The sequence below is a fragment of the Dermacentor andersoni genome, chromosome 1, assembly GCF_023375885.2.
Source record: "Dermacentor andersoni chromosome 1, qqDerAnde1_hic_scaffold, whole genome shotgun sequence".
NCBI classification, from domain to species: domain Eukaryota; kingdom Metazoa; phylum Arthropoda; class Arachnida; order Ixodida; family Ixodidae; genus Dermacentor; species Dermacentor andersoni.
The window spans coordinates 128,211,813-128,226,760 of NC_092814.1; the positions used below are offsets into that span (position 1 = coordinate 128,211,813).

The 14,948-nt window shown below is 41.9% G+C and overlaps 1 protein-coding gene across 11 annotated transcripts in view; it reads left to right on the forward strand.

Annotated features, from left to right (window-relative positions):
- Positions 1-14,948, forward strand: part of LOC126544138 (NACHT domain- and WD repeat-containing protein 1) — a 132,147-nt gene that overhangs the window by 3,810 nt on the left and 113,389 nt on the right. For 6 of the 11 annotated variants that reach the window (XR_011893283.1, XR_008608738.2, XR_011893285.1 and 3 more), the window contains exons 2-5: positions 1,204-1,286; positions 2,707-2,818; positions 8,021-8,234; positions 10,982-11,350. Coding sequence is in view for 7 of the 11 variants with exons in the window: in XM_055062005.2 (XP_054917980.1) it covers positions 2,754-2,818; positions 8,021-8,234; positions 10,982-11,350 (648 nt within the window). In the remaining 4 variants the exon portion in view is untranslated. The remainder of the gene's footprint in view (positions 1-1,203; positions 1,287-2,706; positions 2,819-8,020; positions 8,235-10,981; positions 11,351-14,948) is intronic. The other 5 variants (XM_055062006.2, XM_055062008.2, XM_050191365.3 and 2 more) reach the window with 3 other exon arrangements.

The window sequence follows — 14,948 nt, forward strand, 5'->3', positions numbered from 1 at the left end:
TGTCTTAACACCCTTGATGACAGAAAAAAATTGAAGAACCATGAATTTTTATGACAATTTGAGCTCCTTATCGCATTGCTCAAAATAAAGGGCAAAGCACGTGCTTGTCTTTGCTTGTGTTGATTTTGCTTTTACTATATACGCTTATCTGGTTAACCCCTTAAGTGCTGTAGATGAGTCTAGCTCGTCAATGCAGTACTGGTAAATTTTGCTTTGGATGAGCTTAGCTGTTGATGGCCATATCCTTGTTTTCAAAGCGATTTAGACTAATGGAGCGTGTCTACATTTTTTTTTTTTTTTTCCAAAAGTACAGATGACTGCATAGTGTCAGTGCTTGAAAGTCACATTTATTGCACTTTTTGTGTTTTACTACATAAATGACAGCACTTTTTTAGCACTCAAACGCCATGCTTATTTGATCTTTGTGTTCTGCTACACATATGGCAGTCTTTTGTCAGCACTCGAAGGCTGCGTTTCTTGTGCTCTTTTTGTTTTACTACATAGAAGGCAACCCGCCATGGTTGCTTAGTGGCTATGGTGTTGGGCTGCTAAGCACGAGGTCACGGGATCGAATCCCGGCCACGGCGGCTGGATTTCGATGGGGACGAAATGCGAAAACACCCCTGTACTTAGATTTAGGTGCACGTTAAAGAACCCCAGGTGGTCCAAATTTCCGGAGTTCCCCACCACGGGGTGCCTCATAATCAGAAAGTGGTTTTGGCACGTAAAACCCGATAATTTAATTTTAATTTAAATTGTTACACAGAAGGCAGCACTTTGTCAGCGCTGAAGTACCACATTTCTGAAATCGCTATCTCTGAGTGCACTTTGGCAGGAAATATTGAAATATGGTGTGAGTGCTGTGTCAAAGCGCCGTGCGCTGTTCTGTGCTTCTTGAAACTTCATCCACTTCGTGACCTGCCTTAGCAGTGAAAGAATGGGTGAAATACTTTCTTTGGTTTATTTTTAAATGGTTCCACAGAATAACACAAACATGGAATGACACTATGAACACTAGCGCCGAACACGGCGTTTGTATTCGTAGTGTCATTTCTTGTTAACGTTTCTCTGTGGTGCCATTTCAAAGAAATGAACCCTTACTGCCACGCCCAACTGTCAGTTTTATTTTCTTTGGTGCCATAATTTGTTTCCAGAATAGTGGATGTTGAAGCTCTGCAAAATAAAGCATTTTCGTCGTTGCAGACTGTACCATTCGTGGAAATGAAAAATACATATATATTGCTTGGTGAAGAGGTAAAATGAGGTTTGTACACCTAAAGTATGACGTAAGTTGGTTCAAAAGGCTTTAAAAGTTTTGATTTTGAAAAAAAGTAAGTTTAAAATGTGGCATAATAAAAGATGCAAAATAAGGTGAAAATAACAAAGCGCTTAAGGTGTTAATGCGGATGGTTAATTCAAGCAAAAACTTCTAACAGCAGTGAGGCCAATTGGGCTTTACCTTAATTTTCTAATTGAATACAAATAGTTGAAAAAATTACCTTTGAATACCGAATATGTTTTATTTGTAAACAAAGTAAATAGGTTGCATAGAGACCATTCGGTTAAAAAAGGGAAACTTGTTACATTATTTAATATATGTAATGTTCACAACTTAATGTCCAGTTGGCTACTTGTAGCTTTTGTTTCTCATTTAGAAGCTGCTGTATCCAGCTGCTTGTAACTGAAAAACAACTAAAAGGTGTTCATATCTGATGCTTTATGTCAATGACAGTAATGAAACAAAAGAACATCATGTCACCCAGCACATGTAGGATGTAGTGTTCATTGAAGGAACCAAGTATAATGCTACGGCACCACCCATTGGTTCAAGAGGATGCAAATGTGGTGACAGAAGTGACATAAAAAATTGCTTTGCCTAAATCAAGACAACAAATGTGTAGGCTGTCTAAAGCTGATGCATCCTTATTGAATGACTGCAAATAATTGTGCAGCAGTTAGCCGCTCCATATGTTCACTTAAGAACTCGTACCTCTGTACAGCTATCACAGCTCTCTTGCAGCGGAATTATTTGGAACTGTCATGACTTGCATCAATCTTTGTCCCTGCAACCAGCTGTTCTTTCTTACATTCTAACAGGAATGATGATCAAGACATTTCTAATAGCAAATCCTTGGACTGAATAAAAGTCAAGTAGCAAAGACTATTCAATTAATATTTGAAATTTTGAATATCAGCGCTCCCTTACTTATTTGTGATAGAGTGTACCGGAATATTTGCAGCATTCATGTTCCACCAACCAGGTGATAGTAAACTTTTCATTGTGCATGATTGGGACTGTACATGGTAAGGATTCTTTTCATCTGCTTCTGCTTTCTATCATTCATTTCTGGGTCGCCGATCCCAGCAATAGCAGGGGTGCAGCTTTGTGCAAGCCAATGGCCAAGGGAAAAAAGAATGGAAAATAAAGATAATCGTTTTAAAATGTGGCCCCATAATCTCATAATATATTTTTTGCTGTGATTATGTTAGTGTGGCTCATGTGCCTTTCCTTAGAACATTCTTATTTGCTTGCTTTTATGCAAGCAGTTCTGCTCACTAGTCTTGGGGAAAATTGTGAATGAGCTCACCGTTTTTGTCTTTTGCTGCATCATTATTACATTGCATATCTCGCTAGAGTAGTTTTGTTCAAGCCAGCACTTGTCTGTAAATAACTGATTATCAACCAGTGAACTTTAATGTTTCCAGAATTGCACCTTTTCCTTTTTGAAGTCAGTGAAGAGAGAACCAGAGCTATGGGTAGCAGCTGTTCTTCTGCACAAAAGAAGGACAAGGATCGTTCCAAGAAGAAGAAAAAAGGGTGCGTAACTGCAGTAAAATTATCATGACAGCGCGAAAGTACTGAACACCTGAAGAATGCCTTGCGATGCTCTCTTACCTGTATTTTATTGAGGTATACACACACAGACTCACGTCCACCCATACTCAGGACTCTGGAATGAAAGTGAGTGTGTTTATTGAAGGCATGTGCCTATTGCTGTGTCACTTGTGTCACAGGCATTCAACGGTGTTCTCAACTGAGCTAACTGGCTTATACTTTTCTAGAAGTTGGAAGACAAAGTGGACCACAGTGAAGGAAAGAACACGACATGTTGCTGAACTAACAACAAAATGTTTATTGATTATCTTGAGATATATACAGGGAATTAAGAAAAGAAAGAATAAAAGAACGAAAGCTCATACTTGTATCTGTGGGCATACTCATTCAGTTCTGCTGCTAAGATATTCTCAAAGATATTCTTTTCTTTGTCACTGTGATCGATGGAGCACTCACACATTTCACTGTTTTCTTCGATGGTCAAAGGAGATATTTCACTTGCCATTTTATGACAGTTCATATGGATAATGCATGTTGTGCTGAATTCTGGGGTGCCTTCACCCTGTTTGCAGTGAAATGCCACCCACCTACCATGGTTGCTTAGTAAGCACGGTGTTGAGCTGCTAAGCACAAAGTTGCGTGATCAAATCCCGGCCCCAGAGGCCGCATTTCGACAGGGGCAAAATGCAAAAACACCCATGCACTTCGATTTAGGTACATGTTAAAAAACCCCAGGTGGTCCAAATTTCCAAAGTCTCCCACTATGGTGTGCCTCATGCTTTTGGCACGTAAAACCCTACAATTAAATTTTTTTTTTAGTGAAATGCCAAATGACCTGTGTGCATGCATTTCAATGATAGTGCATGCTGCTATGCTACATTGTTTGACCTGTTTGGCCTGTCTGACCTATTCCACTTGCTTCATGAAAGTAGAATAATGTATACTACCACTTTCTGGAATCCGGCATGTGTTGTACTGTGCCCCTTTGTGAATCTTCTTTTTGACGTCTCTATGATTACAGAAATTTCTGGGCAAGACTCCTTAAAGGCATCTGTTATAACTTCTAAGCTACTGTCCGCAGAATGTGTTCTGCTGAGCAGCAAAATATCTTTCACATACCTGAATATACCAAGAACATATTAAGTTTTCAGAGTGTTCTGGATTTGCCTTCTATATGAACCAATGCAAATACCAAAGAGCTTGGCTGGGATAACATAAAACTATTCCAATCTCTTTTTATTCCAAATCTGTCATTAGCCCTCTGTGATACGTCAAAACGGCTCAGGCTCCGCCCAAATGGGTTCGCAGTTTTAACCTATTACGGAAGGCTAATGGTGAAATTAGAATAAAAACAGATTGAAATAGTTTTACATTATTCCAGATTGAGGTGCCACGCAAGAGCTTATGTACACCCTACTTTTCAGAACATATAGTGTTGTGTGGTGTGGGGCAACAGCTCTGTTCAATTATGTCAATAGCTTTTTACAACTTTGCAGAACTAATAATTTTATGAATAGTATCAGTGGGAGCTCAGAGGCCATCATGGATCCTTTAAGAAATTCTGCCATGAACTTATCTGATAAGCTGCCATAAGATAGCTCCATTGGGTTCTTTGACCTAACAATGAAGTCCATGCCCGTACTTGTTTGCTGGAAATATTTAGCTAAATTAAGCATGGAGTTTTGCTCCATGACTTGGGCCTCTTAAGAAACATAGAAAGGGGAATAATTAGCACAGCCTTAAAGCCTTCCGTGGCAAAGTCATGCCAATGTGAAGTTGTATGCAACACTGATGAACAAATCTCCAGGATTTGCACACCAAGTATCCAATATTGTTCATCACCACTGTTTCCAAACCCATTCTGCATGATGTCAGAGTTCAGGCCAAGCAAAATAAGCCAAATGATACAGGAGAAAACACAAGAAGCTGGCATGTCATCATGTTGTACATTCATAAGCTGATGCGCAATTTAAAGAAGATGGCTTTCAAACGTAGTGTCAATGTTGTATGCTTTGCTTTTATCAACGCTTAATAAATGTGCTGCCAAGTAAATCAGTAAAGAGCAAAGAAGATATGCAAGGGGGCTCAGGACAAGATATGTGAAATACTAAAGAGAGGTGTGTAATATTCCACTGTCTTGTGGCAAGTGTTATTTAGGCCAGGCGGGCAGATGTAACTGCAATTGAGTACTGGAGTATGCAGCATAATTAATCCTTTTTTGTGCCAAATCTTATTTCAGAAAACCACCAACATTTTCTAATTTTTTTTATGACTTATTCATTGCAAACAGCTTTCATTACTGCAATCTCAGTAGTTTGTTTATTGTTTTGTTTTCAGTTGTCAGTTGTGCTTTATTTCATGTTTTTGAGCTTCAGATAGGCATGGCCTCAGAAAAAAATCTATGAGGCTTGAAATTTGTTGAAACAGAAGTCAATTGTGCTTATGTTGTTTTTTATGCAATGCATCATTCCTGGCACAGCAAGGAAAAAAATTCGCAGAGGTGCCGGCAGCAAAGCGATTTCATTGAGATGCCTCCATGCGAGATAGTCTACCAGAAGCTTGAACTCTTGCTTGCGATCATCAATTCTAAGTTCAACCTCCAAACATGACTCACTAGAGCTTTCCAGGTCTACTTCTTTACTTGAGGTGAAGAAAAAATTTTAAAAAATTTGATTACAACATTGAAAAAGGCAGCCATCATTGCTGCAGCTGCCTAATTCGAAACCACCATTTTTAGAACTCAAGAGAGCCAGACTTGTGTGCCGTTTCTGCCAACCTCGCCCACAAAAGATCCGTTTGTGGGAAGCTTGTGCCATCAAGTTGTGCAGCATTCATGCAAAATGATGATAAATTGGCTGCGATTCATCTGTGGCACTCGGTATAGAAAAGGATATCCCAAATGAGTGAATTAACTTAAATTAAATACTGGGGTTTTACGTGCCGAAACCAAGATATGATTATGAGGCACGTCGTAAGGGGGGGTGGGGGGGCTCCGAGTTAATTTTGACCACCTGGGGTTCTTTAATGTGCATCCAGTGCATGGTATGCGGGAATTTTTGCATTTCGTTCCCATCAAAATGCAGCCATTGTGGCTGGGATTTGATCCTGAACCCTCGGGCTTAGCAGTGCAACACCGAAGCCACTATGCCACCATGGTGGGTCTGAACGAGTGAGACTCGTCATAATTACTACAGCACAAAGAACGAAGACGAAGAGGAAACATGAAAGGGCAGGACCATGCGCTGCGACCATGTACATGTTTGCCACTTGCACATATTGGAAAAAACACCTGGACGAGTGAGACTCGTTTGTGGCACAAAAAGGGTTAAAAGGCACGCACACAGATCATTTGCCTTTCCACTACAAATTGTGTGAATGCAGCTCTGAATTAAGTGCAGCACACATTGTCCATAAAAAACTTTGAAGACGTTTAAGCTGCGCCTTTAAGAGTAGAACGCAACAGCATTATCGGGCCTCGTTGACACCAACACCAAATATTCTGCGACACGGGGCCTGATGGAAAATAATGGTGGGCCAGTCTTGGCGGCAGTGCTGGGCAGAGCAATGGCTCATACCCTTCATAAGGCACAGTCTACAAGCAGCGACTCATCAATGGCTCATACCCCCGCAAGCAAGGAAAAAAAGGGTGTGTTTGAGTTTTCGCGTAGCAGAATTGTGTTTTCTCGTATGTTCAAATTGCAATCCAATGCTATCATGTTTGTAGGTTGTGTGTGACCCAGACTTTATGGCTTTTCTGACACATTTTACTTTGAGAAATTCAATTAGTTCAGTAACACCTATGCACCACGTGGAGGGCCCGTGTAGTTGTGGTTCAGGATTATTTTTTCTGATGGACAATGCCGCTGCCGCCAGACGCTGACACCGGATTTTCTGCGACACAGGGCTCTTAATGCTATCGCATTAGAACTGTGATAAAACAGCATGTGTAATGCTAGAGGCCACCTGCCACAATAGCTTGTGTATCATGCATTGGGTGCATGTTAACGAACCTTAGATGTACAAATTTAACCCGAAGCACACTATGGTGTGCTTCATAATCAGATTGTGATTTTGGCACATAAAACCCCAGAATTTAATTAATTTAGTACTAGAAGCCTTTAACATTGAAGAAAATAGCAAGAAGTGTGATGTTCTATTGATCACACTGATGCAGAAAGAAAAAAACACCTTTACAGCAGGATTGAATGACTGTGTCCAAAGATACAACTATCAGCTGTCACTGTTTTTTCTGTCCTTGATTCCACATATACACCTCAGGATAATCAATAAAAATTTAGTTGCTATTTTGGTGATATGCAGAATGCAGTTTTATTTTTTCTGTGTTGTCCAATTGTTCTGGCGAATTCTGGAAAAAGCATGCACACTCACATCTACTAAAGCTCGCTTGTGCTCACACTTGCAGGCTAACTGACACATGCAGGCACACTTTCATCTACACACAATGTCTGGTACTCTCTTGCAGTCACTTGCACCCACTCTTGTAGCTCTGGAGTGGTTGGGAGCAGGTACACTCATGAGAGAGTATCATCCCATGATAAACACACAAATTCTGGCGCTGTTGTATGGAAAGGTCCATACCAGATTGTCATGTGTGCAAAAGACTACAGAACTGGGCTAGTTAGATTATGTTCGTAATATAGCAGTGTAAAAATAAACACAAATGTGTTTTTTTCTCTTTTCTCACCTTTGTCTGTTTCTGGTGCTGCTATATAATGTTTTATATGCCCGGTGAGGTTTTTTTCTGCTATTGAAGCACATAGTTTAACTATGTAGGCCTTTCCAGTGATATTGTGGCTTGCTATTTTTTATGCATGTTTAAAAGTGCATTAGTTAGCCTGATCATTCGTCTGCAGTTAATATAAAATAATTCCTCTGTACCTTCTCATGCAAAGGAGAACCACAATATATCAGGTGGCACTTTCTCTAGGGCTAGTTTAGACAAGTTACCTATTAGACAAGTTACCTGAAACAAGTACATTTTTTAAAGGTACTGCTAACCTAATAGCTCCCAGATTATTTCATTGACATGAATTCTGAATTCCAATCAGATATAATATTCCAATCGAACTCCCTGTGCCACATGGTTTTTCTTTAGTATTTATTCTTGAGCATGCCATAGCCCGCGCACCTGCACTTAGTGTATTTTGGTTGTGCAATTTTCAGCAGTTGTTCTCCTGAAGGAAGGCGGCGCAGTTCAGTGCGCTCCACCGACAGCCTACCCTATGGCAAGGAGTCCACACCACCACCTTCGCGATCTGACCCATCCGTTGCTGCTACTGCTGGAATTACAGCACCCCCTTTAGCTCCAGTTGACACCTCTTTAACAGAAGTGCAGCAGAATAGTGGCTCCCTTGCATCTCCAGCTCCTCAGGTCACAGTGAGTGGATTCAAATTTCAGTTTTGTGACTGTGTGTGTGCAGCATTCCTAACTCTTGAACCCCAAAATAGCTCCTGAAATATGTGCCAAATTGCCAAAGCTTTCTTTTTTATGTAGCCGTAAATTTTTCTATCATTCTGATTCTGTAATTACATTACTTAATTCTCGATGCTTGATTACATGTTTTTTCCGGACTTCTACCACCCTATATTGTTGAAAACTGAACCCAAAAGCAATTACTGACTGTAACTCGTCTTGGGCAGTGGGAGCAGCAGATCAGGCTGAATGAGTGTGGCTTGTCATTGGCAATATTGGTACAAGCTCCCACGATGAGTACAGCTCGGTATTGCGGGTTAAAGGGTTAAGGACTATCTAAAGATGGTGTGGTGTTTTTGTTCTTAATTAGTTATTGCTGCAGAACTGGAGTGCCAATTATTTGACTGCTGGATTATTTATGAGCAGAAAGAATATTATTTTGGGTGATGGTATGGAGAATAGACTAGTATTAGTAGCTTACGTATACGTGGTGCCTACACATGCATGTGTGCTAACATGTGTGGGGGCATATGTGTCATGCACATGTAAATATGTATCTGGTGGCATGTCACATCTATGCTTCTGTTTTTGTGGTGTTTATATTATATGTTGAAACAGTCATCATGCATTCATTGTCACACCGTCGTCATGAGGCTGTCGTCGTCATTCCATCGTTGTCACTCCAGCTTCATGATTTGACTCTTGTCATGCAGTCATCACACTATCATTGTCATTCAGTTTTCGTGATACAGTCATCATCACGCCATCGTTATCATCCCACTGTCCTCATACCATTGCCATGCCATCGTCGTCATTGCGTCGTCGTGTATTTGTTATCATACCGTCGTCGTGATGCCGCCGTGGTCGTTCCATCGTCGTCATTCTAATTTAGTCATCCAACTCTTATCATGCTCTCGTCCTGCTGTTGTTTTGCCATTGCCATCACTTCAGAAACGTCATCTCATTGGCATCATGCTGTCATCGTCATACTGCCTTCGTTGTCCCATCGATGTCATTCTTTCTTCATTATTCTTTAGTAATTGTAAAAATTTTTTGTTGGGTCACAGTGTTTGTAATTAGCTTATGTGGTTGTAACATATATGGCATAGGGAAGCACTGCCATCCATCATCGTTCCGGGGCATGAAGATGTTTAAAACTGCAATCACAATCAATATTTTTAAATAGCCACAGTGTCAAGCTGCACCACCTTTTGCATTTTGCATTAAGTTTAAGGGTCTAGATTTATGTGATGTTGAGCTGGGATTAATTATGGTTGTGAGGCCAGAAGTATCTCTTACTATGAGCGGAGGCTTGGTAAGCAAGAAAGAACATAAGCATGAAAGGTGGATAGCAGTGCCACCTTAGAGTTCTCTCACCAGTTCTTCAAGACGTAATGAATTTTGGCAGTCTCTCTCTAACATCACAAAATATTTGCACATTTGGAATAGCTTTGTGTGGTATAACATCCTTAAACTTGCTATGTTTAAGGAGCTATGTTTGGTTCTAGGTTTAGAATATTACTAGTTGAATGTTGCTGAGTCGAGTCTTTGGTTCCTTTAGAATGCAAAGTAATCCTTGTTTATCAGTAAACGGTCAACTAATCCAGAGGAGACACTGCCAAATCTATGATGTCATGGAGAGCTGGTTGAGAACTTAAAGATGGCATTGCTGTGCACCTCTCATTTTTGTGCTCTTTCTAGCTGAGCAAGCTCATACATATCAAAACTTTATTTTATTTGTTTGGCAGGAAAAAGTTGATGGTTAGGAGAAAAAATTAAAGCTGTAACTTTCTTTCAATTTCATTCCCAATCTGCAGTGCCAATTATGTTAGTGGAATGTTACAGATTTTCGTGCATTTGGAATGTTTCGCTTATTTGGAATGAAACTGAAAGGGAAGTTTGGTCTTAATGTCTTTGCTAATAAACCTTTTACCTCTAAGTAAAATAATGTTTTGAAATAATGATACTATAAACAGACTTGGTGTTGCTCTTCAATGTCCCTTCAACTGTGAAATAACTTTGACCCCCTTAATGCAGCTTTCTTTCCATTTTTGCATTGAGCTTTCCTGGAAGCAAGACAGCAGCCATTAATCTTTTACACAATATATATTAAACATCTTGAAGGGGCAGCTTAAAACAACAAAGACAAAAGGCAGGAAACCTGCCTTTATCTTTGTCATCTTGTGCTGCCGCTTCAAGATGTTCAACCAGTACCAAGTCGCCCAAATGTAGTTTCTTTTGCAATATATTAAACCTTAATTTCACTCACGGCCATCAAAAACAGATGAGGTGCATGTATCACTCAGTCAACTCTTTTGAAATTGATCAACAAATTTCATGAGCTCCCTCGCCACATTGCAATTAAATCATCTCATATAAATTTATTGATCAAGAGCTTTCTACACTATATTCATGCAAGCAACTTTGCAGATCCCATTTTTACACCACCACCTGACATTACTATGTCCCTTTTGTTTTCACACATGCAACCTCAGCCAAAGGGGTGGTGGTGACTTTCCTAAATAGACTTGTTACTATCATTGTCACTTTTTATCATTGTCAAGTTTGTGAGACTACACAAACATAAATTTTCATAGATCATCTCAGACAGTGGTGCAAAAAAGGCATGCAATTTCTGCCTTAGCATGTTTGTAAGTAAGTAGGTTGGCATCTAAGCCGTGTCCTATGCTGTTGGTTTCTTATGTGCCCAGAGCCCAACACCAGGCAGTGACACCTTCTCGGATGACGGGTTGCCGTGCTTGCAGTCGTTCCCAGATGATGTGCAGGCACTGTTGCTTGGCCGGCTGGGTGCTGTGCCTGCATCCTTGTTGGCTGCTGGCAGCCGGCTTATCAGCCTTTACATCTGTTGTGGTCTGGCTGACATGGAGGCTGAGCGCACACACTTGGAACAGCATATCTACCCCAGTGTGCGTGCCTATGCTGCTGACAAAGGCTACGATCTCAATGTGGTGGACCTCCACTGGGGCGTCCAGGTGGAGGCCATGGATCGCGAGACCTTTGCACATCTTTGCCACCTGACCATTACACGACTGCGCACACAAGGCCACTTTCTGGCACTGGTATGGAGACTCCTGTTCTTTGCTTCTGGTGCACACTTTATTGCAATACCAATTATATGGACACTCCAGGCACACTTCTGCCGTCAGCGTCTCCATGAGGTTACGTATAAAGTCCAAGGACGATAAAATCATCGCTGCATGCTGTATGTGTGAGTAAAAGCGTGCGAGGGTGAGTTGGCGATCGTGGCTCAATCTCGCACACGCAATGCAGGAAAGCGGGGAGCAAGCGTGCCGCCTTCTGTCATGCGCAAGGCTTAGGGGGGAGGCTAGGGAAGGGGGGCATGTTCTACTTCAGGCGACTCGGGCAGCCGCGCACACCCGGCCGAGCCACTGTATCTTGAAATTAAATTAAATCATGGGGTTTTACGTGCCAAAAACACAATCTGATTATCGGGCACACCATAGTGGGGGACTCCAGAATAATTCGGATCACCTGGGGTTCTTTAACATGCACCTAAATCTAAGTTCATGGGTGTTTTCTCATTTTGCCCCCATCAAAATGCAGTCACTGTGGCCGGGATTCGATCCCACGACCTCGTGCTTAGCAGCCCAACACCATAGCCACCAAGCAACCACTGTGGGTGCTGTATCTTGAAAGCGATCTGTGATAGTACAGAGTCTGCTCTGCGCTGTGTTTTCGTGACTTAGTTCACGTTGATACGAGCGGTAGCACAAAGGTAAATTCGCTTGCTGCTGCTGCCGCATTTCCCCACTGCAGCATTTTGACAGCAAGTTTCCGCGGTCATAGAGTGAGAAGTGTTCATGTTTGCTTGTGATTGCGTGACACCAAGCTTGTTACTTTAGTTACTATGCCTATGTTTACAAGTTTACACGGCCGATAAAACTACTATCCTTACTTCGTATAACTGTCCACTAATTTGCTATCGCAATCAACTGCAATATCTTTTTTTTTCACTGTATGCCAGGAGGCATGCCTGGAAAAGTATGTGTATGTATGTGTGTGTTAGAAGTTGGAGCATAAATTAAATGTTAATCAAATAAATTAGAAAATTTTAATTGATTAATTAATACATTAATTATATTTGTGGATTTACTATGAGAGTTAAAGACCTGCTTAATTAATACATTAATTCTATTTGTGGATTTACTATGAGAGTTAAAGACCTGCTGATTTTCTTGTCCATAAACTTTGAAAAAGAATCCAAGGGCACCTAAGCACTTCTTTTGAGTTGTGAATGCGAAAGCATTAATGATCAATTGAACGGCACTGAGTGGTCCTTTGAGTTTTGTGCTCACGGATTGAAATAGGACACAGAGCATTTAGTACAACCCTACATATGTGCAAAGTACGCGAGAGCACAATGTCATGTCGCTAGGAATTTGGTCACCAAAGGTGACGAGGGCTCCGATGTAAGTGTACGCGCCAGAATTACGTCGATGTGACACGAACTGCAGCCAGTTGAAGCGAAAGTATGCGCATTACTTAGCCCTAAATTGACGCGTTTCATTCCGTGAGCACTGTACCATAGCGTCATGTGCTGCCCAAACCAGCAAGCAGCAGCAGCAACCTGCGGTGCCAACGCCGCATGCCACTGACGTTCTCCACAACGAGACACCGAGGAAGTAGCAGTGGCCACCAAGGCTGGCAGGCACACAGAGCATCTAAGCTCAGTGGGGGTGAGATAGAAAGATATGGACTGTGCACCAGCTTCAGAGAACAAGACGGCAGCACCTGCATGCACATTCCATGCAACTGCCTCACCGACAACTATGTGTCTTGCCCCGCGGTGTCACATCGCTGTGTCTACTCCATCAAGGCACGCTGGTGACGTGATGCGCAACACCGTTTTGCTCACTCTGCTCTCTAAAGGCGCACTCGTGATGTGGCGTAGCAGCCATTGGGAATTAGGGTGCCGTTTCACTGCTACAGACATCGACTTTTTCGCTCAGTGGGCCTTTTGATGTTTTTGCATAAAAGAATCAGTACTATTTCAATTAACTATTTGCCTTTAATATAGTGTCAGTGACATTTTCTTGAGTGGCATATATAAAGCATGTCAAACTCACACATACACAGTCATAAGTCCAACTGCAGTAAAGGTATTCAATTGACCACTTTGCTCAGTGGCATGAAGTGCAGCGCACTTGGGTGACTTTTGTTCCGTCTCCTGAGAGACATGCACACTTGCAGCAACTTAGTCTAGTTTCCTTCCTTGCTGTTGAGCAAGCAAAACAACGACGTCAATGCTGACGCTTGCCCATTTTTATGGCTCATGCAACCTCAACCAATTAGCTGCAATAAAAAAAAAAATTTTGCAATACTCGTATAATATTATACAGACGAGAAGGTTGGTAGTAACTATCAAGAAGGCACCTAAAGAGTTTTGACTACTATATGTCAACCCCGTCTGGAGTCTGGGCATTCGTTAAAGGGCCCCACACCAGGTCTGGCCATATTGAGCTGATAAGTGCTGTGCATACAGTGCACTGTAATAATCGTGTCTGCTAAGTATTACATCGCTAAGCACTGTGGAAAGAACTGAAAGTTCAAACCAAACGCTGTTTGCCCTTCTCTTCACGGGCGCCGCACTCTCAGCTGGAGAGTCGACACACATCGCACAAATGCGCCTATGTACATAGCAGTGCTGTGACGTTACTCACAGTGGCATGTGATTTCAAGAATCATTCAAGGCAACACCTGTCATTTGTGTAATCTATTGCTTCAGTAGACGAATTAAATTTTAGAGAAATAATAAAACCTGCAAACCGAATGTCTGTAAGTCTTTGTTTTGCTTCATACCATAGCAAGAGAGGTGTACTACTTCCGTTTCATCTGCTTGTTCCCATGTCATGCAGTCGCGCACGTAGAAAATGAAACTAAGTCATTTTCTACCATGTTCCAGCGTGCGATCATGCTCTGTGATCTGCTTGTGTCTGCCTCAGTATTCGTGTAGCACCGACTTATACCACTAGTCAGGTGGTCCCGTGCACAGCACGTAAAATCGTGACCTGCGCAAAACGAGGCAAACGCAGCAGCTTGCGCGCCACGCCGACAGTGGAAGTGCACTATGCGTCAAAAAGTGGAAAAAAGGTGACCTTCACCGCCGACAATAGACACTCTTTTCATTTGACCCATCTAGCCTCCACAAGCAAAATTCCTTCCCTGAATTCTCCCATGCCAGAGCCAGAGGATCGCATCACATACACGGCACGACCCCCTCCTTCTTCTTCTTCCGTCTTTCTTTCTTTATTATTTTTTTCCTCACATTTTTACTGCGCAGCGCACTTCCGGTGACGGTCTCGTGCGCGAGCCCACGATATGTTGCATTTTCTTCATTTTGCTCTGGGCACGATCTTGCAAGCCGTGCACGAGAACATCTGCGTTGTTGTCTTGCTGCTTCTGCGAAAGGGTTCCTCAGTGCACGCACGTTTGGAGAGGCTGGCCCAGCTCATGGATCCTTACCGCAATACACCGCATTGTTGTACCTTGTGGGGTTCTGACCCGTGCTCTTGGGACAAAGCAATGGCAACACAGTAGGGCAAACAATCGCAAGAGTATTTATTGCACCTTTCATAGATCAATGCCTGCTAGCTGAGTTGATATCCACAAAACATGCCGATGGGCGTGCGACAAATC